General features: G+C 40.0%; 2 protein-coding genes across 5 annotated transcripts in view; one reads left to right on the top strand and one right to left on the bottom strand.

Annotated features, from left to right (window-relative positions):
- The window catches only part of LOC139774779 (uncharacterized), a 211392-nt gene that overhangs the window by 105718 nt on the left and 80244 nt on the right, over positions 1–25430 (top strand). The window lies entirely within an intron of this gene.
- LOC139774778 (uncharacterized) overlaps positions 1–25430 on the bottom strand; it is a 171484-nt gene that overhangs the window by 81773 nt on the left and 64281 nt on the right. The window contains exon 1 of one of the 2 annotated variants that reach the window (XM_071710240.1): positions 4796–5065. The exons of the other annotated variant lie outside the window; for it this stretch is intronic. Within the exon in view, the coding sequence (XP_071566341.1) occupies positions 4796–4886 (91 nt within the window). The 5' untranslated portion in view covers positions 4887–5065. Of the gene's footprint in view, positions 1–4795; positions 5066–25430 lie in introns of those variants that run through there. 2 annotated transcript variants of the gene reach the window in all.

Raw genomic sequence — 25430 nt, forward strand, 5'->3', positions numbered from 1 at the left:
AAAAAGTTAAACGGCAAGTAGCAGAAATTTTTCAGAGAATAGAACGAAACTAACAATCAACTTTCCTCGATATTAAACGATACTGCAATTTTTACTCACTTTGCAGTTAAAGTTACCCCCCGCAATCTAACTTTGTCCCGCGGTGGTGGTTTGATGTACAGTAAAAACTTTAATACAGAGTGCTCCCGTTTCTATAATAATTTTACTTATAATTCATTATTGGATTTATGCATCGTTTAAACTCATTAAATTTGTCGTACACGTGAAATTAATATCGCGCAGGTACTTTATAAGCGTTCGCGTAAACTTCAGCGTAATTTTTTTTTTAACATCGCTATATTTCCCGATAAACGCCGATAAACGCTCATCATACGATCGAGGAAGAGCGGTTATTTGGGAATGCGCCCGTTCGCGTTGCAAATATCGATCCGTTGTTCGATGGATCCGCGCCGTGTAATGTCACCACGAAGTTTCGAATTTTACGTGAAGTCGCGTACGAAACGAGCCAGACCACGGGCGAGGGGGCGAGCGGGCTTACGCGAGCAACCGCGGGACAGGGAAGCGAAACGGGAAGGTGTAGGAAAGAGAGAGAAAGCAAGCGAAAGAGAATGCGAGGGAGGAAGAGAAGAAGACAGAGAGTGCGAGAGAAAGAGAGAAAGTGAGTGAAAGGAGGGAGGGAGGGAGGGAGAAAGAGAGAGAGAGAGAGAGAGAGAGAGAGAGAGAGAGAGAGAGAGAGAGAGAGAGAGAGAGAGAGAGAGAGAGAGAGAGAGAGAGAGAGAGAGAGAGAGAGAGAGAGAGAGAGACGAATGACGTCGAGAGGGAAGGAGACCCTTTGGTCACGATGGTGCGCGTCGGCCCTACGACCCTCTGGCAACCCACCCCTTCTCGTATGCCACCATCCAACGCGACCCTCCCTCTTGTACCCGGTGCGCGCCCTCTCCGCCTCCTCTCTCGCCCTGGTTTCCTTTCTCTCTCGCTCCCTCTCTCTTTCCGTCTTTCTCTCTCTCTCTCCCTTCTGGCACGATGTAAGCCCGTTCCGTCGATCAATATTACTCTCTTCGAGCGCACCACGGCTCGTCTGAGCGCCAACCGAGCGCTATCATATTAAGTTCCGAGCACTTTGCTCCGAGCACTTGGAAGGAGCTTCGGCACATCGCGAAAGTTTTCTCGCGCGAATACGCCGAGAGCGCGCGCGATATTATCTGTATCTCTCCCTCGTGACGGAGGGTCGCATCGCCATTTTTACGGTCGTGCCGGGCCACCATATATTTTCTTCCACGAACGAAGCGAATGCAAATTTTTACTTATGCCCGATAAATTCCACGTCATCGGATGCTGCGTCTCTCTATCGTCGTTTGAAATTGTCATAACCTTGCCTCTCGTGACATATACCCTCGATGAAAATTAACGTGAGCTTTCAGCTTGAACGGGGACGCTGTCAATTTACGCGAAATCTGGGAAAAATGTTTTATTAGACGTGAACCTTAATTTTCTAACTGTATTTCGGAAAGCGCGAGAAGTAAGAAAATTATCTCTGAATGACTTTTGATTGACGCGAATCAAGAGATCTAACACTTAAATTTACGTGTTATCAATACGTATTGTCTTTGGATTTTTATTCTTTCGTCGAAACGGTAATTTACAGCCTGCATGTGTGTGTGTGTGTGTGTCGCGCGACGCAAAGTTACTCCCTCTTTCTGGTCGAATAAATTTAAACCCATCTTACAGCAAGTGTTTTCTCTTCAATTTTCGTTCGCGTTGGCGCGAAAAAAGAAGCATCGTGTGTTCCGCGACGGTTTTGTCACGAGAGCGCGCAAGCATTTTGCGAGTTTTCCTTGCAATTTTATCCGCCGGAAGAGAAAACCCGAGAACAATACTATCAACGCACATATAACGCGAACGCTCTTAAAAGTTTACCTGGGGGAGGCCGTGACCGGTACGTTCTAACCCCTGTCGCACCTTTCTCGCAGGGATGACTGATCCGCACAGTCATTTGGGCTTAGCAAACCCACGGACCCGAGCTCAATACGCTGCGGACATCCACATACATTTACACATCACACACACGCATATACGCACGTTTCTGTGTGAAGTGAGATAAAACATAATTGAAAATTAATTTTAAAAATAAGAGTGAAAAATAGATATTATAGTTTAATAGAGGTAGCAAAAGCTAAAACTTATTTTTTACTTATATCTCTTAATTTAAAAAATTAAGGGATATAAGTGAACCTCTTTAAACTGTCAACATGATTCATCATACTGTCGAAGAAAATTCAGTAGTGATACGACTGAAATGTACATAGATGATTCAATAATTTCTCTTCTTTCTTTTTTTTAACGCTATGATTTTCTGAATAATTTCGCTATAATGGTACCACGATTGAATAATGACATAGTTTATTCTTTTTAATCTTTTAAGAAATGTTTTAATGTACTGCAATTTGACTCTGTGCCAAGAATTAAATATCGTCTTTATTAACGTTATTAACAATATTAACGTTATTAATGAAAAGAATAGTGTATATAGTCTGTTGTCTATACGAAATCGTTAAATTAAAGTCTGTGGAAAGATAGATTGTCATTTCAAGTGCTGCAGTTTTATGAAATGAGATACGGCATTTATCCACGATTCGTCCACGTCAAAATAATTAGGTATTCCAGCGTGTTTCTCAAATATTTCAGCGTTTATGATACGTCCGTAAATTCGTGTACATCACGATTGCCGTCCACGTTGGTTCGATCAAACGTTCGTTTTATCGACTATGAAATGCTGAAATCTCGATCGTGACGCAATACTAAATTCACGTCTAATGAAATCGCGGGAGCGAGAGCGAGGGGGATATAGGTCGATCGTAAAAATTCTTCGTCGCGAGCCCCGAAATTACATATATGTTGGACCCACTAAAAAACGATACTCGTGTTTTGAATACGCGAACTCACGGGGTCGCGACCTGGCCGTAAAAATTCGCGACACGGCGACCCGCCGTCGTAGAAATGGCACTTAATCCGCGTCGCCGCGCCCGGAGTATCGACGTTTTCGGAAAGAGCTCTCGACCCCAGACTTTTCGTGAAGTACAAACTTATGAACAGGAAAAAAAGTAGAAGATATTTCATACGGTCGATTCACCGTTTCCGAAAGGGATTCCGCGAGAAATCCTTTCTCCCTTCGCCCTCTCTGACGGACGAAAATAATACTCCGGTTGTACCCGTCTAACCCGATTACGAAGGAGAAACAACTTTGTAAAAAATTGACTTAACGAAACTTTCCCATTCGAATAATTCATTCGCAAGCTACTTGCTCATTGAGAGAAACGAACGTAATATTTCATTCGTTTCTAAAGAAGCTAAAGAGTTTCCCTCAATAGGAATGCAACTCGGTTTTATTATAGCTCGCGCGAGCTAAATCCAATATTCCTCTTAGTGCTCTACATATGGATAAACGTAATGGAATTCGAGCAAGACATGATTTGCGCGCAGCGCGCCGATAACGTCGGGAAATCTGATACGTGTCGTACGACTTGCCCATAAACCGGTATTTTTAGCATACGTTGGTGCCGAAAACCGAGCGAACCGACACGGCGGGAATATCTCTTGACCCTCGTCTATTCTTCTTCTCCCTCGCGAAACCGCGCGCGCCGCGCCGATAATCCGTGACGCGAATTCTCGTTCGATTTTATGGCACGAGACTGACGAGACGATTTTATTGTGCGACGCGCGTTGTCCGCGCGCGCTTATCGAGAGCAATGATAAATTTTCAGATATCATCTCGAATTCTTGCCTCTCGATATCGGGAGGTGAACGACATCGATGGATGGGGGATGTACTAGCGATGTGTGTGTCTCGCAGGGATATATTCCGCTTTTGTGTCGTGGCCATTTTAAAGGAGCTGATGAAATACGGAGCGGCTTATGGCCTATAATATTCTCAGATCGGCTTAAATTCTGAAGATATATAGCATCTATAGCTTTAATCTTATTGTTAGATAAAAATAGAAAGTTTTGATCGAAAAGTAATTCGTCATGTAATCGCATTTTGAGATAACATCGATAAGTGTGACTGGAGTTAAATTAAAGTATCAAGCCGATTGCAATCTTAACTCGAACACTTTAAATATCACTTGCGGATAAGTTACATGTACACACAACCGATACACTGCCGATAAGTTGTGTACATCCCGATGTTCCACAGTTTACATTTTTATAATTCACTGCCGATTGCAGCGTCATATTCGTACAATGATAACTTTATCTTTTTCTGCTCTAATGTTTTCTAACATTTATCTTATCATTTAATACGACATGTGGCGACCGTAATTGGATCATTTTATTGTAAGTACTATTATTTACATTTAACTAAACGTAAGTATAGTTAGCTAAACCGATGCCATGCACAATTGGTAAAGATATTTTAAATGAATCGAAATTAGTTTGATGCAAAAATCCACAATTATAACTTTAAAACGGTAATAAGCATCTTCACATATTTTAAGAACATTAGCACAGTTTTTTGAAACATTTGTACACGATGCACGAGAGTCAGACATTCACAAAGATTAAAGAAGACACGCTTTATCTAAAATCTCATACAAATGTGGAAGCATTTGAGCCTTTCGCGCTTCAGCACCCCATCCCTCGTTCAACATTACGATCCTCCCTCACGTTACATCGATATAAGAGGGCACGAGGTGTGTGTGTGTGTGTGTGTGTGTGTGTGTGTGTGTGTGTGTGTGTGTGTGTGTGTGTGTGTGTGTGTGTGTGTGTGTGTGTGTGTGTGTGTGTGTGTGCGTACTCACAGTTGTCATTCTTGCCATCGACGCGGCCGGCACGCTGGCACAGCACGAGCGCCAGGAGCAGGAGGGCTCGAGTGCCCCCCGCTAGGCACATCCCTGCGACGGCCTTATCGTTATCGGCACGCGCACATCCTCCACATCCACCCCCGCGCGAAAGGCACAGATAGGGTCGTCGTCTCTTTCCCGCTTCGCACGCACGCACGCACGCACGCACGCACGTACTACCGCGTGACCGACCACCACGATGATGCAACCGCACCCCGCGACGTGTCCCGCGCGACTGAGCGCCTCCGCTCGGTGCGATTTTACGCGCGAACCACCCCCCCACACACATCGTTCCCCGTCGTCGATGTAATCGTCGTAGTCGTCGTCGTCGTCGACGTTGAAGCGAAAGAGAAAGAGAGAGAGCGAGAGCGAGAGGTCGCGCGTGCGCCCTGCGAATTTCGAGAAGGGTGTGGATGTGGACGGGGGTTGAAAGGACGTACTATGCCGACACCCACGCTCATTGTTGAGGCGAGTTAATGAGGACGAGCGTAACCGGCTTTTCGACCGGATTACGCTACGTCGCAACGCGACGCGGCGCGGCGCGGCGCGGACGCGCGAAAACGTATCGCGGAACACGCCGCCCGGAAAATGCGGAGGGGAGTGGTGATGAGACGATTGCCTCGGGAACGAGAGAGAATCCCAAATGAGATCGTTCGACTCGATGTTGTTCGCCCTCAGGAATGTAATCAGATATGCACTTGCAAACTCGAGGTAACTAAACTCGCGCATCTTTTTTCCATAATTGTTTCATTAAACAAATAATTGATAATTGATCAAGGCAAAAAATGAAAATGTACTTATACATAATATATGTATAAATATATTAATCTTAATGGCGTACATCTAAACCAAACTGTGACATCGATGAAGTTCTTTAAAAATGTAGTTCCGTCGAAATATTTTATTAGTCGTGTTTTAAAAAGATCTGGAAGAGGATTAAGGCTCAGTCACAATGAGAAAAATAAGGAATAAGATAAAGGAATAAGGAATAAGGCATGTTGCATCTCACTTTAATGTACATGTACTGAAGTGAGATGCGACATTCCCTTATTCCTTATTCCTTTATCTTATTCCTTATTTTTCTCATTGTGACTGAGCCCTTAATTTCGATTCCATCGCTTGTATACTCACGAGTGTTTTGCGGAAGATGTAGCACGCATGCAGTTTTACGAATAAGATTGTGGTTACGCATAAATTATAATCGCGTCCCAAGACGCGAATTTACGAGTTCACGTAGGAAAACAGATGTCAACGAATAACTTTAAGTTGAACTTCGACGCGTGTTATTCCGGCGTTCTAAACATCGTCGCGCAACCATAACCGAGCGCGCACAATGTGCCCCTCTGGCGGAGCCAGATGCTGCATATACGGAAGTTACAACGCTGGCTACACGTTCCCGCGAAAGCTGCGAATCGCGGCGAACTTCCCCGCGCGGTAGCATTCAATTTCGAGGAAATTTAGAATTCGTCGCGGACACCGTCGACCCCCCCCGAGGCATCGCGTCGGCGGCGGGCAGACGTGGTGCGGTCGGGTGGCAGATAAAGTGAAGGAATTGCAAATCTTGACCGGGTGACTCGCGAGTCGCCAAACACGCGAAGTTTGCGCGGATCTGGAAAGCGGAGGCGGATTGTCGTTGGTGCATATACGAAGTTATAATACCTCCGAATAAAAGCCGACCGAAAAGGGGAACCGTCAAAGTGCCAGGTACGCTTTCGCAGCGTTTCTCGCTAACGGGAAAAATCTCGAGTACGCGTTATGAATATAAGAAAATTGAAATAGCTGATATTACACGGACAGCAGAAGTAAAACAGAACGCGGGACATGTGTAAGAGGAATCGATTATTGAAGAAGGAAGATATATACTCGGATTTTATACATTTTTCGTGCGCACTTCGTTCGCCAGGCTCTGATACTTGAAAAGTTTTCTAGATGAAAATATTGTTTACAAAGAGATTCAATTTTCAGCGAAACTCTGCTCTGTTCTAGAAATGTAAAATATGTTTTAGTTATTTTCATATTTGTTATTAAATTACGAGAAATATACTAGAATATGTAGTTATAAAGATTAATACTTTCTGAAAAAAAGGTGACAAAATTTACTGTGTATATAACAATTAATTAAGAGAGATCATATATAGAAGTAATTAAGGCGGCTTCCGCTTAAGTACGTTGACAAATTACAGTCGGTAAAAAAAGTAACTTGGGCGTCTTTCGGTTAACCGTTAGGGACCGTTAGGGATTCAGGCGACGAGCGATTAAAACCCTTTCCTTTTGGGCGGAAAATTAGATTGCCGTCGGTGGACGGGGTAACGGGCGAGGTGACGAGATTAAGAAGTCGGCTGCGGAAAACTAAGGAGGTGCGAAAAGTCGCCGTGGTAAATCTCATTTTATAAGCGACGCGAATGAGTTATTGTCCAGCGATCCAGTCGATTTTCTCCATTCGGAAAATGCTCTCGTCGGGAAAAAAAAACTCGGCGAAAAATATTCCGGCGACGATTGTTGCCATGAAGTTCGATCGTGTAATTTTCCTTCGGAATTGGTGGGGTGAATTTTTCGCGCGAATTTTTCGAGTTCGCGATCAGATAGGGAACAACGAGAATCCCATTCGCGCGCGCGAATGGGATTTAATCTAATGTAAAAAGTGTGGAAGTTCACTGAGAATTCCATGATCGATTTGCTCGACGAGGTCGTACCTATATCTCCGTGAAAAAGATCCCAGAATAATACGGAAATCGTTAGACGCGATGAAAATGTTAATATTTTATCGTCATTGACAACCGAGAAAGAAAGTGGTGCATATTTTATCATCGCTGACATATCCTTCGCGTAGACGACATAAAACTAGACACTTCGGTGCACTTTGGTACACTTTTTATTTTTATCTTGCCAAAAAATTGATTAAAAAATTAATGTTAAATATAATTTATTTATATTTTAATTATTAACAGATTTACCTATTGACACTTGAAGAATTTATTCGTGCAGTTCTACTCATGTAAACTACATTCACGTCGAAATTTACAGCGTCTCACAAAGCTTTAAACGTGTATTTATTGTTTTAATACAAGTGTCAAAAATGAGACAATTGTTTGACAATCTGGGAGAATCGCTGTGTAAAGACGATGATTAATGAATGAATGGCATTATATCGTGACGTTGTCGATGATTATACGATCACATAAATCGACGGATGACGGGGAGGCACAATCCAGTCAATAAAATCCCGCCAACTATTACAATGCCACAATTTCTAGCTCCGCGGGTCGTCATACCGCGACGTCATACAAGCGAGAAAAATCGATAACATACGACGTGTCCGTCATATCGCGATGTCGTGAAGCGACGGCGTATCGTAGCTAGTCAAAGGGCTAAATCGATATCAGACTGTATTGGAAAACCCTCGAAAAGTAGTAAAATACGTAAAACATGGGACATTTAATCTTATATTTTATAAATATGAGGTTCGTTATTGGCAATATTTTCTTTATTCCAAAAAATAAAAGATTTAATTTTTAAACACTTAAAATTAACTGTTTTCGCCAACGATGTCAATTATTTTTTAAATAATTCAATAAGAATGTTCTTAACAATAATCATTGTTATTTATCGACAATACAACACAGAATGTAAACTCTAAGAAGCATTAAGTATAATAATCGATATTACGCGACAATTCTATAAATTTTTATATTCCTCACAATCAGTCATCACCAGCATTGCGCATCATTTTGCTTCTTTCGCTCTGCCTTTGTCTCGTATCGCTTTACATATCAGCGATCGTAAAAATCTCTTTTACATAATCCGCAAACGTTTTATTACGCTTTTGAAGCGCCACTTATTAACAGGTCTTTTCTCTTTTATCATATTTCTCAATCTAGTTTTCATCGCGCGACGGCTTTTCGCGTACGCTGAAAAAAAAAGCTTACAGCGTTACGTATTTTAATAGCAGCGCTTTAAATTAGTATCTCGGTATTAAAGCGAACTCTCCATCGCCTCGGGTGGTTTTGCACCGAGGCATTAAATCGGACGTTGCAACGCGAAATTTCGTTTTAGAGAATTAAACGGGAGAGATGTGCATTCGGAAGAATGCAGCCACGCTCGTGGCTGCGAGCTATCACGCTCTCGTACTCTGTTCAGATAACGTTTACCGATTAATTAATCTTAATTTCGATTAACTGGATACAAAAGCAACAGCGGACACCGTGCGATTTTCTCGTATGTCTCTTGGTAAGTAGATTTCGACGTAAATTACGGCTTGGCGACACGGTGAAAGCGGCGAGAGATCAGGATCGTGGCCAGAAAAAATGTTCATCCTAAAATACTTTTTGATAGATTTATCTTGAGATTTTCCAAAAAATACCGCCTTAAGCGTCGTCTACAATGGCAGCAGGAGTATGCAGTAAGACGTAAGCAGTAAGCTATTGACCAACCACAGTCAATTATTCTTGAATTGTAAAAATCCCATTAGTCAATAAGTTACTGCTTACGTCTTACTGTATACTCCTGCTGCCATTGTAGACGACGCTTAAAAGACAAAATAATGCTTGAAAGCCTCGTTTTTGTTTCAATGAGAAATAATTAAATATTCACATATATATGACTATTATCATTATTAACTCTAATAATTGGCTAAATAATTAAATTAATATTTGATTATTATTTCTACTATTATTATTATTACTATTATTATATCGTGATTATCTATAATTTCTTAAATGGTTCAATTAATTTTACATTTAATCGAAAAGTTTAGATTTGCTACAATTTGTAATTGCTACAATCTTAAGTATAGCGCACGACGAAATCCACCTTCTCCGCGACCGGAACGGAAATTAATTAAAATGGAAATCGCGAGAAGAAAAGCCGCGGCGACATAGATAACATATCCGACACATATGATCTCGGGATCTCCGTCTCTAAGGATTGCACGGACGTGTTCCTAATGGCCATGCCATTTAAATAATTACACGTTCACGAAATAGTCGGACATTTCTTTCACTTCTTCTCCTTCTTTTGCTCTTTCTCTGCTCTCCTTCAGATCTCTTAGGAACGGTCAAAGTCGTGTACTAAGGGTGAGAGAAATCGCGATGTAAGCGCGAAAAATCGTCTCACTTGTCCAAACGTCCTCTCACAGTTGGGTAAAATGTAGGGAATTTTGTCGCTTTTATTTCAAGTTCAGAAAAAAATCAGGAACAATATCGAAATCCTAAATGAGTAATTACAGACAACAAAGATTAGAATCACTTTTCAAAATTCAGATATATATACGTATAACGTGATGTATTTCTTGCTCATATTACTGAATCATAAAAAATTCAAGAAATAGGTACTTAAACGTAGATAATTACACGAATTGAAATTATATGAGATGAAGCTCGTGAAAGTTCTGAAGGCGCACATCAATTTCTTATTTAGTACTATTAAACACGTGAGTTTCTCCGTTTACCGCCAAAATAGGCATTATTCAAATCGCGCAATTATAAACCGTCTGTACCTGGCTTCCGTTAAATCTGCGAACCTGGGCGCGCCAGCGGCGGCAGAAGCACGATAATTCCGCGCCATACCGCTAAGGTATTCCATATCTTTGAATAAATTTCGCGGATGTAATCCGCGTAAACGTAGACGATCGGTTTTAAGTGCTCCGGGCGGGCTCGTAGCCCGCGGAAATCGTTATGCCGGTATTGTTAAAGCGATGCATTCACACGCAGATCGCGAAACAAATTTGCACCTCGACGACGAGATTTGTCTCGATGCGATCGTTATCGATGCAACTGCATCGCGTCGTAGAGGACCGCCAGACTGTCTTCCCAAGTCAATTACGCGTCTGTTGCATAGTTACGATGAGAATCCGCTCCTGGAGGCGGAATTTCGATCAAATTTCGAACAATAGAATTAATGATAGATAATAATATTCGACAGAAATGGAAATAATCGCTTAATTTTTTTAAGTGATTAATTTCACGAAACATCCTCCATACTCGGAACCCTCTCCCGGCTAAAAGTGGAACACTTTAATGATTTAATAATGAGCGGGCAACTTGTGCTAATGTTGCGTTCAAATAATTTATAGACAGCCGCGAGACTCGACCGTTTTACCGTCCAAATTCAGCAACATTATTCTAAAATTGCTTTTTGTAAGTTATTTTCGCATTGAAATCGAGTGCTTCAACACAAGGACAATTAGAATAAGTATCAACGACGTAAATATTTCACAAGAAATTTTCCTAATTTTATTTTGATACCTCGACGTCGTGACTGCGACAAAAGGCAAACCCTTGACACTTCATTTGTCAATTCCCGCGGAAAATAGCGCAAGGCACACACGTCGCGCGGCGTTTTTCTCGCCCTCTTCAACATGCACGGGGGTTACCGCAGAATTGGATCACGCGTCCGTTTTTTTTACTTTTTATTTCTGTATCCGCGACGTGGCTTTCGCGATGCTAGGCACGCGTCGCCGCTGAAAATCTCGTTTCGGGATCGATTAGAGTCGGCTGCGGAGAGACCGGCCAGTCGCCCGGGGTCTTTTTTCCGCGCTGCTCCTAAAAATGTCGACGAAAATTAATCGTCCGTAAAGCCGGAGCAATAATCGTAAGCATCGTCGTTACTTTCCGAACTCGGCCGTTATTGGCCTTCGTCGTCCCGATCTTGCCGCGAGAACACAGAAAAGGCCGATGAAACCGTCGGGTGGTAACCTATGGTGTTAATCAAGCCACTAAAGTTGCACCCCGCGAATGTATTGAAACAGTACGAAATCGAGAATCGATCGAAACGGCAAAAGCTCGAGCATCGCAACGGGACGTCACGGAAAATATAATTTCCTATGTTGACCGAGATGCAGATGCGTTATCCGATAAGTCTCTAAGGTAATCGATTACCTTAGAATTAAACTTTCACTCAGGCTTCACGCGACCGCGATCGCTCTCCGACCCACTTTTAAATTTAAATTGGTTTCTTCTAATTTTATTGCGCGCGAGGTCTCGCGCATTTTTATAAGATGTAATATCTCTGTTATTAAAAACTCTGCGTTAAAGCAAAATTTCATTAAAAAGTAAAATATAGGACTGTGTTTCAACGGCATAAACTTACAAACTACTCGAAGTAGTCAGAAATATCTTCGCTGTCTCAAGGTCAATAACGCGTTTCAACATGAATAAAGTGGCCTCGCCACATCGACAATTTTTCCGTCCGGGCGGAATTTCATTTAATTAAAAGGATTCTCCGCGCCCGCGTAATTCGGATAATACCAGCAAACATTCTGCCGATGGACGGCAGTAATCGAGGCTCGTCGTATTGCGAGCCTTAATCCCGGGATAATCTCACGGACGGACTATACGTTCTACCTTCGAGATAACTGTCGCGTAATTCTGGCGGCCCCGGTCCCGACGGAAAGATTAAAAACTTTCTCCTCGGCGAGCAGAAGAAACCCGCGTCGTTCGCGTTTTGCGGAATTCGCCGGATACGATTAACTGAGATAGGAAGCAAATCGTCGAAAACGCCCCCCGATCGAGAAAAGATATGATTCGTTGAGCGGGCGAATTGATCGAGTCGAGCGAGCGATGTAGTCGCAGATTATTGAAGGTAGCTAAGAAAAAGTCGTCAAGGTAGCTCTTTCGAAGGAAGAAAAATTATTCTGCTGCGTTTACCTCGTGTTCATTAAAACGGCGATACGGCAGATTTATGGAGTATTCAAACCGCACGCGATACGGTACTATTTGCATCTTCGAGCGAATTTTAATTTCAAGTTAACCACAGAGATAAATCTGTGGTTAACATCATAAGAATTTCGATTTTCCGGCAAAATAGATATGCTGAAACATGCTTGAAGCTATTTCTGGATTACAAAATTTTTTTAATTATATCGAAATCTTGGAGACTTATATTTATATTAGATCAGAAAGTTAAATTATTTATATTATTTTTTGAAATAAATTTTCAATGGCATAGATTTTTGACCAACAAAATTACAAGTATAAAATTTATTTTTAAAAATTATATTAAATCCATTGTTCAGACTATAATAAAAATAACAATTACATTCATATTCGCTACAAATTTATATTACTTCTTATATTTTTAAAGGCTGTCTTTAATCATATATCTCGCTGTATACCCACTTTAATCCTCGTTTCCATCGCATCGATCCGCCGAAGTCGCTAGAAAAGAATTCGTTCTGGAATTTATTTAAAAGAAAAAAAGAAAAAAAAACGGTAACTGGGTCTCGCACGAACTCCGACATTTGACCGGCAAAAACATATGAAAATCTGGGGCACGCTTTTTTATGCGAAATATCGATTTGGCGAACGCGGGGTGCGGATCGGATGTAACTATTCGTGTTGCAATCTGGAGCGCTGACTCGGCTTCGAGAACGGAAGTCGTTCATTCCGTTTTTACCCCGTCGATACCGGGTAGGGAGGGGAGAAGGGTAAATGAGACCGGAACGAGAGCATCTTTCGAACACGACGGCTGTTTAAATCTTCACGAACAAAGTGAATTAATTAACCTTTGTTCAAAACGTATTCTCGACCTTGGTATGCATAAAGTGCCCTTCCCCTTTCCTCACCTTTCCCTCGGCGCAAAGTGCAACGAAAGAATGTCTCGGAATCAGAGCGCAAACAACAAATTAACCGGCTAACTCGAAGTTGTAACGAGTTTCAAGAACGTCGTCGCCATTTGTTCCGGACACCTTACGGCTACGGTGACTATGCTCAGCTCACAATCAGTTCAACCCTGCTTCTCTCTCTTTCGCTGCCTTTCTTGCTTCAGAGTAATGTCGAGAATAATTAAACAACCTGCAGACAGATGTAGGTGTTGGCTGGCGACCGGATATTCCACCTCACGAGAAAGAAAGATTTCTTCCCCGTAAATATAGCCCCCGTAAATATAGTACATAATCCCTGAATAAACATTCCGAACGCGGCGAATGAGTAAAACCTTTTAACGTCGAAGTAAACTTATTTTTATACCGGAAAAAGAGACTACCGTATTCAGCAGATACGAGCAAAGCATATAAGCATACATATTATATAGGTGTATATATAAAGCTGTTAATTAATTATTGCTTCAGATTCTACGTTTCTGTATGCGATGATATCAATCGGATAGAATGCGGGAGTTCAGAACTACAGTTCATAAGATTTGTCGTAAATACCGCTTCGTATTCTCGATGCAAACATAATAAATTATGGGCATGCTTGACTTGCGCCGCAAAACCCTCAATTAACACTCGGGTTTGGCATAACCGCGATCGTTAACAGCAATTTCATTCACGTAACGGCAATTTCGTAGTGAAATTTGTGCACATCGTATAGCGAGAATGGCCCTCCCTTATTTTCTTCGCGCGGTCGAAGCTGCGAAATATAGCTTCACCTATCAAACGAAACAGCAATAAATCTTGCAAAATCGACCGCATACCACGGTAATGCAAACACGATCGATCACGCGTACGACATGAAAAGTCGCGTAATGTCTCCCCCGACAGAGAGGCCTCTTTTTTTTGTTTTATCGTCAAATCGACGGCTTTCGGAATACCTGAATTTTATATGGATCCTCCCCCGCGGTCTCTCACGGTCGAGTTCTCATTTCGCCAATGGCGCAGCGAAGTGCGGCAAAATTGGATTACCACCAAATTCGTGTGAATTCATCCTTGTGATATTTTTTTAGATTAATAGGTCAGACATTTTTAATACGAATGGGATTAAATTTTATACGCATGAATTATCTAAACCTTTTAAATTGGAAAGTATGTATATTCACATTTATCTTCCTTTCATTTCCAATTTTATCTTCTCTCCAAGAGAAAAATTCATGGTTCTACTTTGCCCACGATCCTGCAATCCGTCGCTACGCCTCTGTCCTTCATCGAATTTGCTTGCGCTTCGGCGAGAAAATATTCGACAATGATATATCGCGTTAAAGCAGACTACGAGGGGGGAGCGAGAGGGGCGAGAGGGGCGAGAGGGGCGCGGGACAGGATGAGGGGGAGCCGACGAAATTCGTATTAGTACTTGTCAAAGGCAAGCAGCGAGGTAGAAACGCGCGAGAGATCGGGAAGCATTTCCCCGGTTATGTCGAGCGGACGATTCGCATTTTCTTTCGCGTTTTTCTCCGCGACTTCTCGAGAGTTTTTCCCCATCCTTCCGCACCTCCCTCGCTTCCTCCTCCCGCTGCTTGCACTTCGCGGTCCACCTGTGCATAAAGAGATGAAAGACGCGTATATATAAGCTAAGAGAAATGTTTCTGCGCAGATGCACCGACCGCTTTTTCCGCGTAACTGCCGTTACACGGTCGTTCTCGTCGTCGCTCCTCAACTTGGCGTCGCGAAAGACGCCTTTTTGCGCCTCTCAAGTTCCTCCGTGTAGCGCGTGTTACGTATACGTTATCTTGATGTACAAGATGAGCGATGGTAAACGGAGGAAATGAGGAAGTTGACCGCGTCGCAGGTGTTTTTCTTTCGGTCAATACTGAATGCGGTTGCATATTTAAAAATAAGTGTATGTATGCGACACATACACATACGTCTTCCTTCTATATTCTCTTATGATTTACAACAATAACCCATTTATCGAGATTAATTCGAGATGCAAAAAGAAATGGGGTGTACTCGGAATCTATATTAATTTTATAACGCGTTAGATATTTCATGAAATAAAAAATGAGTCAGTTAATACGGACGTTTCTATTTGAGAAACCGTTTTACATCGCATTCATAACTGCTACACTGAAAAAAAAAATAGTTAGATTTGAGAAAATATTTTTTCACATAGTACCAATGGCCTTATTATATATAAGTAAATAAGGCCATTGGTACTATGTGAAAAAATATTTTCTCAAATGTAACTTTTTTTTTTTAGTGTATTTTTATCATTTTCCGCTACTCATAACCGCGATTCTTCTCTATAATTTATGCAACTGATAGATCGTCTTACACGTTAGTTTCCACTCGCGCGCCAATTCCGCGATGTTATCGTTGGTCAACGCACTTTTCAGTGCAATGACGCGCGAGATTTCCGATGCGCCGAGAGGCTGCCGCATTTTTAAGGGATGCGGAACTTTATTGGCGCGAAAGGATTGATTTAGGAATTAATGGCAGGTGACTGGCAGGATGGAAAGTGAAGTGTCGCGGGTACAGAAGGTGGGGGAGAACCTTCGGCTCCTCCGATACTCCATCAGCTTCCTATTCCGGTATCTTACGGCGGAATCCAATTACCCATTTATTTTTGGGGACATCATCCGAGAAGGGAAGGGGCCGCGCGAGAGAACCTATCCTCTTAGAAGAGCGCGCTGCGACGAAACTTGTAGGATATTCTGTCGTGATCCCGTCCGGACAGTTAGAAGAAATAAACCGTAGTTTCCTGTTTCTTCGCGAAAAGCACTCGATCTAATTACTTTCGCCGCATTAAATCTCTCCACACGATCCACGGGTAATAATGTAGAACATCATCATTGTGTTGTGCTGCAATTATGTGGCGAACGTATTTTAACCGTGTCGCACACACAATATTTTTGTGTACGCAGCCGTGAATATCGCCCGCAGAACAATAGTCGTTGAACTGAATGGGATCGAGTTTTTATCAGCTTTATTATTTCTGTTACATTCATTCGTAGTCGTGTCACTTACTAATCTGTTTGATCAGGTTCATTGAGCTTTTGAAAACATCTTTTAACTGTAGACATGTATAAATTTTCCGCTAGCGTGAAGTGCTGCCTTAAAAGACAAAATTAACTATTATTTCTCAGTAGGAAAAAAAGTATAATCTTTTAGGCTTCATGTTTGAGAAAGTAATTTAAAAATTATTAATTTAGAAAAAGTAATAATGGCAAGGAAACGGTACTTATCTCTCGCAAGATTTTTGAAAGTTTTGTCTTTGATTAATTAAACTCTGAAATATTGTAGGAGTGTAAAATATGGGGCGAATCGACGAGGACGAGGAGACGAGCGAGATCATTACGTGGAAAGTAAAATATCTTTAGGATGGTGACGTGTGTATATATATAAATATATTTCTTCGCATATATATATATATATATGCGAAGAAAACCGCAACGCAGGTGGGCAACCTGCTCCAATTACGTTCATTAAGTGTACAGCCTTTACGAACGCGACTTACCCCCTTGCTTTTGTTGCGAAATTTCTGCGAAAATATGACTGCGAGTCGCACGCTTCAATGCATACGCGAAAATAATTTCATACAGAAATTATTACATTGAAATCCGTTGAATATCAGAATCGGCTACGAGATATAATTAAATCATAATAATATAGGAAATTCAGGAAGACCCCCCATAATTGTCTGCTACCATTTCTTCTTCTCCTTTTTTTTTATTTTTCTCCGACATTTATAATAATATTTGATTATTTTATCAGTGAGAAAAAGAGGGAAGGACGTTATTTAATATTAATTAATTTTATTAAAATATTCGCATTCTGTTGCTCGTTGCATTTCATTACAATGATAGTAATTGCTCTTGTTGCCCACGCAGCCATCCCTCTTATTATTTTAACGTTATTAAAATGAACCGGTAGAGATGTTTAATTATGAATTTGAGGTAAATATGTAATATGTGGTATGCGCTGTATTGCAACTCGTTTGTTGTGCAGGTACGGTAAAAGCAACCGCATTATTAGATAAAACAGAAGGCCGACGAAATGTATATATACGATGAATACAGATAACAGGCAAATGCCAATTCCGCGAGAAATGCGGTTCTCTCGTTTATTATTGCCCGATTTATACGGAGTTTCGCTGACTACTAATAGATAGGGCTCCCGTATATGTATATACACTTTACGAAGTATCTGGAAAGCGTGTAGCCATTTATGTACGACTACCGAGTGGTTGCTAAGACGACGCCTTTTCCGGCAAAACTTTGAGGGGAAACTCTCCCGCCGTGCAATTCCAGTCAGCTCACGTTCTTCAATAGCTTCAACAGCAATAACTTTTTCGCGGATACCGCAAAACGACGAGGCATTCGTAGATCGATGACTCCTCGCTTCTCCGAGATCGCTTCGGAGTTCCCGCACTCGTCCTGATTGCAATTAAATTTTCATTATTCATGATTCGATTGCGTTATGCGTTCCCGTAAACGCAGAATTGACAGAGGGCGAAATCAATTTCGCGTTTTTTAAATCCAATCATCATTGCAATGAGTGACGCAAAAGATAAAGTCTGAATCTTCATGGATTCGCGATTCTCGCGAATTTTGATCATTTATTTGATATATTTGTAAAAGTGATAGGATGAAAATTAAATCTAGATATTATTAAAGCAATTTAATTGCTGAAATTTTTTAGATTAATGATTAAAACAGACTGAATTAATAAATTTTTAATTTATTTAATATTATATTATCTATTATTTTTATCGTTTGCTATTTTTATTTACTATTACAATTTGACTTAAATATAGGATTTTCCAATTTGATAACAGAATTTGCTTTAATATTTAACTGCACGGGGTCTGCCTGGACCCCAAGCGCTATTCTTGTTACGTATTTTCTAGTAATGCGAGATATCAGTTATGTGTTTTATTTATTATGTACTATAAAACTTACACATCTTACATTACTTTTAGAGAAAACAAAATAAACTTGTAGGGATTCCTGCAGATCCCATTTGTGACTATATGTTACTAAAAATAACTTAAAGATTAATATTGTGAGCGTATCAACGAGCAAATACGACAGGAGCATAAAAAAAAGTAATAATAAAAAGTGAAATATTTTTGACACCAAAAAAGAACAAAAGAACTTGCCCCGTTGAATTATTTGAGCTTCACTTGCGCAAACAACTTTAACGATATTATGGTTTCATTTTGGATTAACGGACCATCGAGCAGCGGGCTCGTCGGTCGTTCATGGAACCTGTAACATCCGCATCGAAAATCCGGGGTTTCCCTTAATCTCCTACCCTTAATCCCGATTAACGGCAACGCAATCTTTTACCAGACCCCGGTCCGGGTATAGATAAAGAGATCCCCAAGATAACTATAATTACTGCCTTCCACTGTCTTTTAATAATTACACCGGGTCTGCAACTTGTCGGATAAGACAAAATTGCCAACTGCTAATTATTATTAAAAAGTATCATTCCATTACTAGCTGCTAATTATTATTAAAAAATATTATCTCTCTCTTTCTGAATTTAGTAGAATAATACTATATTATTTTTAAAAGAATACATAAATTAATAATTTTTTATAATTTTTTAAATTATTAATTTATATATTCTATCACCAGAATAAAAGCGTAGCCATTTTCTCTCATGAGAAAAATATCAGGTGTATTAATAATATCACAATTTTAAATCACGTCGTGTAATTTGAATTTTTGTAAATTTCCAAACATTGAACTCATTATCTTCTTGTGACAGATTATTGTTACATTATACTACTACTAGCTCCTATTATTCTTTCACGAGCAGCTTTTTTTTGTTGCACTTGCAAAATTATCCCGCGAACCGCATTACGTGAACAAACAGAGCGAAATCCGCATCAGATTTTTCAATTCAATTCGCACGAACAGGTAAAACGCGCGCTCCGTTTCTACAACCATATTTTTCCAATTACAGCCGGTTGCATAAAGCGCATATTGTTTGTTGTGCGTTCGCGTCGCGCGATGTATATATGTATATGCGCGTCGCGATAACCGTGTAGCGATGCGATCGCGAGCTGCCGATAACTCAAACTCTCTGTATGTAATCGCGCCACTTTCAATCGATATACATACACTGGATCCTCTGCCGTTATCCTGCTATTTTAATCCTAAACTTGCCAGCGTACAATATATGTCTTTATCCTTTATTATCTGGATCCGAAACTTTACTATCATTATTTAAAAATTCCAAGTGATTAATTTTTATAAAAATATATTACGTTATACACTGTGAGAAAGAAAGTAAGACTGTTTTTTTATCTTAAAGTGCATCCTAGAAGAATTAAATTAAATGAGAAGTAAAAGAATCTATTGAAAAATTTTTATCACTATTCTGCGTTCTACTAATATATCTTCATATGCTTTCTGATAACGTAATTTTACGTGTCTATTTCCTTAATTTAGGACCTCCAAAATCTGGAAAAAAATCACGCTAGATTTATTATCATATCGAGTTCTATTTTTTTTTTTTGCAAATGGTCTTCTTAACGCTGAACATTAAAAATCGCAGGGCCATTGAATATTTTCGCCGTAATGTTATCTGGAGATCGATTTACGGGTTGCACTGTGCATTCTCAAATAAAGGCATAAAAGATCGACGATTAAGTTCATGATTCACGAGATCACGTTCTTCAAACGAAACGTGCATAATTAATCAGAGAATTCTTCGTTAGGAATAATTAAGGATTATAGATATAATGTATAAGGATTAATAATTCGGGAACACATATTTTTATTAAAAAATGTCAGAACGTTTTTAGTTTAAATCGATAAATTTAATTCTGAAATTAGCAAACATGCATAAGCGCGAGCAAGTAACATTTTTTTTACTTATTCATGAAAAGCGACAAGGCCGTTAAATAATTATGAACAGAGATTAATAATAAGAGAGGATATTTTCAACTACACACACTTGCACATATGTAGATAATATGCTAATGCAGCTACCGAGCCAAGTTGCTATCCACCGCGTTAATTTTAGTTTCCCTAAGTCACATATTCCACACATTCTACCAATTACTCATGGCATTCATTACAATCTGCGACCTTTCTTCTCATCTCATCTCGTCTCGTTTTCTGTCTCATGTATTCTAATTTTCCATCTTGATTATTTTATATTATTACTGCGTTAATTAACTAACGCAATCTAATTTAAATTTTCTTTTACTAAATTATTTCACGTGATTACCTCGGATATCAAATGTACTTATTGTGAGTATAAGACAGTACATAATTTATTAACCAAAATTAATGATCGATAAACGATTTGCAACTTCTAACTTCTTATAATTTTATTTTATTAATTTTGCTATGTGAAATTCGGGAGAGCGTAATACAGACATCTTTAATCAATGTTTTTTTTAGTTGTTTTTTAAATTTATTTATATAAAATTCGAAGTATAGATTCCAATGGAAATTCGCATGAATATAGAAACCGGGCTAACTAAGATTTATTTATATAAACTTCCGTAAAAGCAATGAAAGCTAGAAAATAATATATAACAATAAATAATGTAACGATAATTAATTATAATAAGTCTAATGTTTGAAAACCTATAAATTTAAATTTAATTTAATTAAAGATGTGATTTAAAATTGCATTATTATTAATGATATTTATTTTTTATGAGGGAAATTATATAGCTTTGTACTTTTATCATATCGTAATTTAGATCAATATTTTATGTATTCCTCATTAAATTATTATAATTTATACAGAGCAAGATTAAAACGCGGTAATTATTATAATTTATACAGAGAAAGATTAAAACGCGATAATTAGAGTCCTTCGCAATATGTATATTTTTTACGTCGCTTGCGCAAAACCAGTTCATCACAGTATTACACGCCGTATTTACAACGCGATGTATACCGATTGCCGGATACACGAGCTCGTTTCTATCGCGGGATTAAAGTACCCCTCGCGAGCGTCCTTGAAACCCGACGAGAGAAAGGGGCCAATTTGTTACGACTCCCCGGCAGGATATGTACCGCCCTCGGCGACGGCCGCGGCGGTGGCCGCCGGTGGCGGCACATCACCGGTTATAATTCAATCAAGTAACCATATATAAATCCAGTGGATCGAATAAGCAGAAGCCCCATGGAAATTGCAATTCGCCAGGCAAAGTCGCGTTGCCGTTTGCGCGCATGTGCTCGGCCTAACGTAATTAAAAGATTCAGCAATCGCAGGGTACAAGATTTCTGGGGTCCATAAGATAGATGGCCTAACTATAAATCACACAAAATTTGTTAATCCAATTTTAGATTTATATTTTTTAACTTTTTTCATTCAAAAATTTTGATTACAACCTTTTTTCTCATTTTTATGATAATAAATTTGTACTTATTATACTCCTTGCGACAGATGTATCCGTGTCGATGATGGGAAGAGATGTACTGAATATTCAGGGTGCACACTCACCTGATCGCACTGTTGCAAGTGCAACAGACTCGTTTGTAAACTGATCTCTGTTGTGGATTTGCAATTTAACCCTTTTCGTTGCAACCCTCGGCATATTCTCCGATGGTACGCACAACCCTCGACCATTTGGCGCGCGGAGATTCCTAGCGAAACAGCTCGCCTTACTTGGCGAAATCAATTACTGTAACCCGATTAAACCCTCGTGCTTACGATGTACATATATATAAAAATGCAGTGAGAACCGTTGCTTTTCTGCGCGATGTAGAAATCGAGATAAAGAGAGAAACTTGTTTATCACGATTTTAGAATTAATCTTCTAAAGAATACAAGGGAACATAAAATCCCTTAATACGATCCACTTTCTTCATATCTTTGTACCTTCTCTACATATCTGAGAATATGTATAAATAAAAATTCAGGAGAATTCTATTTTCAGCGATAAGCTGAAATTTATCTTTTTGCGAGTTTTACATAATTTATATTAATACACGTACCATTTAGCGAAGACTTCGGTCTCCCGACAGAATATGGCGCTGATTTCCGTCAATAGGAGTACAATGTTCGTTCGGAAATGGTTCGATTAATTGCTTATCGGCACGCCATGTCGATGCATGAAATGTATCTTTACATTGCGCGATAAATTTGACATTTTTTTGCATATTTTTGCGCGAACCAATATGATTTTTGACTGATACGAGCGTCGTCGATAAAGACCGTTTAACTCGACATAACGATAGCGAAATGCGGATACGTAATTGTTCTGGAGGAAACGTAATCCCGAGCGAAATCTACGCGCGATATCTTCCGCCATTCGGCAAGTGTGACGTTTTAATTAAAATCACGACACGTATTACCTCTCGGAACGTTTAATTGCGCCTGTGATTAAATCTGGACGCCAAAATACTTCGCGAGAATGATAATTTTTAATTATAGCTGCCGACGTGTCCGCGACGCGGCGGTCGTAAATGAAACGCGGTTCCAACGTGTGGAATTAAAGTGTTGAGACAATTCGGGGGGAAAAAAATTATTATTTATAGCGTTACAAATTATAAATAATTTTTTGGGACTTTAATGGAGTGATTTGCCAAAAGAACACAACTGGTAAGCAAATCGCTTTAGATATGTGGAAATATCGAAAGATTCGAGTAGTGGGATTTGTCCGCACACTAATTTCGCGCTGTATAAATTCGAACGAACACGGTCGCTTCTCATATTTTCCGTCCAGCTATCTCCATATTTCAGCGAAGTGCACTTAACGTCAAGTATAGTCGCAGATTCGACAGAACGAAAGTGATGCATCGGCCGGTGACATATTTTCGATTGCATTGTAGATATCGCCTTTATTGTGCACGTCATATCATACATATATATTTAAGCGTCCAACAGATAAACTATCAACATAAAATTTCATTTTATTTGTTACTTAATATCTCAAAGTAAAAAAATTTTTTTAGTATAAATATTTAGAATAAAAGTGTTTTATTATCATTTTACAATTTTCTAAATTTTTAAGAACAGAACATATTTTAAATATTCACGAACAGAATGTCTTATTATATTGAGCTCTATATTTAACTAATAATATCTATTCTCGGTTCATAATAAACATTATTAGAATAGAATATAGAACAATTTATTGACTCCCCTTAGATTTACCAAACTTTCGTTTCTACAATCATAATATACATTACGCCTTATTACAGCTTACACTAACTTGACCTAAATCGCCTAACCCTAATACATACACACACGCACTTACTTATATAACGCAACCTAATCTAAATGCCGACTTCCGTCACAACGATCTCATTTCTAATCCTTTTTTTCTCTCCTTCATTCCTCCTTCCCTCTCTCTCATCTCTCACACCTCTTCACTTCTCTCTCCCTCTTTTTTTCTAGTCCTTCAGCCGTCTCTCCTCATCTTCACCTAAAATTTCCCCCTCTCTCTCCTGCCATCTCCCCTCTATTCCAATCTCTACACTTTTCCCAGACGTGTTCCCACATTTCCCTCCCATTCCCACACAACCTACATATCTTACTCTCCTCCTCCCTCTCATTTCGTTTCCTAATCTGAACCTCGCCATCTCCTTTCTCTCTCCAGCCTTTCTTTAATACGCATTAATACCCACCGTAAAATATAATTATTCATCAAGCGTCATATCCATTTTAAATGTACTATTAAATACCACAATATAATCCATATCGTATGAATTGTGGCGTGTAATAGTACATTATTCTATTAATTTTATAAGTTATATCATGGTCGTAAATTACTCTAGATAATTTAGATAATGATCAATACATTCTCATTACGCGCTACCCTTGGAAAAGTAACAGAACACGATATACACCCTTCCTATTGGAAGACAAGAGATAACGCAGAGGTAAGGCAAGGTGGTAAAATATCGCCACTTACGAAACTGTACGGAGAATCGGAAACGCTTCCGCCAGGCAAAAACCAATAAGACAGAGAGCTTTCCAGACACCTTCATTGGTTTCGACGGCGGAACCTATCGGTCCTCGGAGAGGACGCCGAAAAATGCGGAAGGACGAAATTTCCTCGACGTCTCCGGGAGACGACGCGTTCGATTAACTCCCGCGTACTCGAGCGCACCGTCATTAAATAAACGCTAATCCAGACGCGTCGCCATTTTTCTTGAATTCAACAAACCGGAATGGAGTCCCATACGTTTTCAGCAGGTTACGGGATTTTCAACATTAGGTGATTTCCGTGCAAGATTTCCCTAGGGAGATAAATTAGACGAACGATATTTTGGAGACCTGGGGATATTACGAATTATTAAATTATATTAAAGGTACATTTTCGCTTTATAATTCTAGAATTAATGAGAATAAAGAAAATTGAGTCAATTATAAATTAAATCAATATATGTATAATTCGTAATATTATTACGTTTGTAACGCGATTATACAATTATTTTTCCCTCCTGTCGTTACATAATTTCAAAATTCACCCACGATATCGCTATAGTCATGCGATTGTGCAATTGTTAAGCTACGTATCCTACATGCAATCTACCTACGATTTTACCGAGGTAGTTGCAAGGGACTTTTAATCTAACCGTTCTGCGAATATAAACTACAAACATCCTCGTGTGCAATATGCGCGAAGCGCGCGCCTATTCGAGAAGCGTAATATTCTTTATTAATTTTCCGGGACCTGTTCTTCCCTTTTAGGACGGGCGCAACAACGCGATTATCGCGGAAATTCCGACTTGATGTGCGCGAGACGCGAAACGCGCGGTACGTGCGAAAATCGCGCGACGGGGAGAGGGGGGCTATATCGGGGGGGGGGGGAGGCAAGCGCGGGATATGAGCGCGATGGAATAAACGCGGGCTTCATGTGGCCGCGCGAGTGGCGAGGAAAATTAAAAATCGGGAATTATCGTGCACATTCGCTTGTCAGCGGCTCTGAAAGATACGTGCAATTTTCGACGGTTAAATCCACGTGACGCCCGACCCCCGACGGTCGCCGACGTCGCCGCGTGACGCGACCAGCCA

This window comes from Temnothorax nylanderi, unplaced genomic scaffold, assembly GCF_030848795.1.
Source record: "Temnothorax nylanderi isolate EJ_2023f unplaced genomic scaffold, tnyl_v1.0 TNYL_tig0087_pilon, whole genome shotgun sequence".
Lineage (NCBI taxonomy): Eukaryota > Metazoa > Arthropoda > Insecta > Hymenoptera > Formicidae > Temnothorax > Temnothorax nylanderi.